Genomic DNA, 576 nt, shown 5'->3' with positions numbered 1-576 from the left:
GAAGAACCCATGGTGCTGATTGTTGGGGCAAGGTCAGATGAGTCTGGGTATTTAAAACTTAAGCTTGACATCACCTGGTCTTTCCAAACAATGATTGAGAACAATCCATGACACCGTCAGGTCTCAGCTTTCCAAAGGTGGGGGCGGTGCATGCATGAAATTCTGCAGGGTGCCCAAACTTTTGCAAACGCCATTTTTTTGTTTTCTGTTATTTCGACAGTGTAAATGATGGAAATAAAATCTAACTTTTTGTGACACATTATACAAATGTCTAACCTGTCATTCGATGCCTTTTGGAGTTTTTTTCCATCTTTTCTTGGATTCTTTATGCACATTACTACAAATGTCTACCTGGGGTGCCCAAACTTTCGAGCCCCACTGTATGAAGCATATGTTTTTTTACCCCCAGACTCAAGTCTTGAGAATTGTCCTGGGCTACCTCGCAGCAGACGGGGAGCGAAGGCCACTGCTCATCCAGGTGAGTGCATTAGGTTGTTCAGCAGCCAAATGAGATCTTGTATATATATTTATGTTGATGATTATGACGTGTGTGTGTGTGTGTGTGTGTGTGTGTGT

At 42.7% G+C, this 576-nt stretch overlaps 1 protein-coding gene across 4 annotated transcripts in view; it reads left to right on the top strand.

Moving 5' to 3' along the window:
* Nucleotides 1-576, top strand: part of telo2 (TEL2, telomere maintenance 2, homolog (S. cerevisiae)) — a 10,573-nt gene that overhangs the window by 3,476 nt on the left and 6,521 nt on the right. For all 4 annotated transcript variants that reach the window (XM_032503282.1, XM_032503283.1, XM_032503281.1 and 1 more), the window contains one exon: nt 410-478. In XM_032503282.1, coding sequence (XP_032359173.1) covers nt 410-478 — 69 coding nt within the window. The remainder of the gene's footprint in view (nt 1-409; nt 479-576) is intronic.

Source organism: Etheostoma spectabile, chromosome 21 (genome assembly GCF_008692095.1).
Source record: "Etheostoma spectabile isolate EspeVRDwgs_2016 chromosome 21, UIUC_Espe_1.0, whole genome shotgun sequence".
NCBI classification, from domain to species: domain Eukaryota; kingdom Metazoa; phylum Chordata; class Actinopteri; order Perciformes; family Percidae; genus Etheostoma; species Etheostoma spectabile.
Note: the sequence above shows the minus strand (reverse complement) of the source record. Positions and strands in the feature narration are given on the sequence as shown.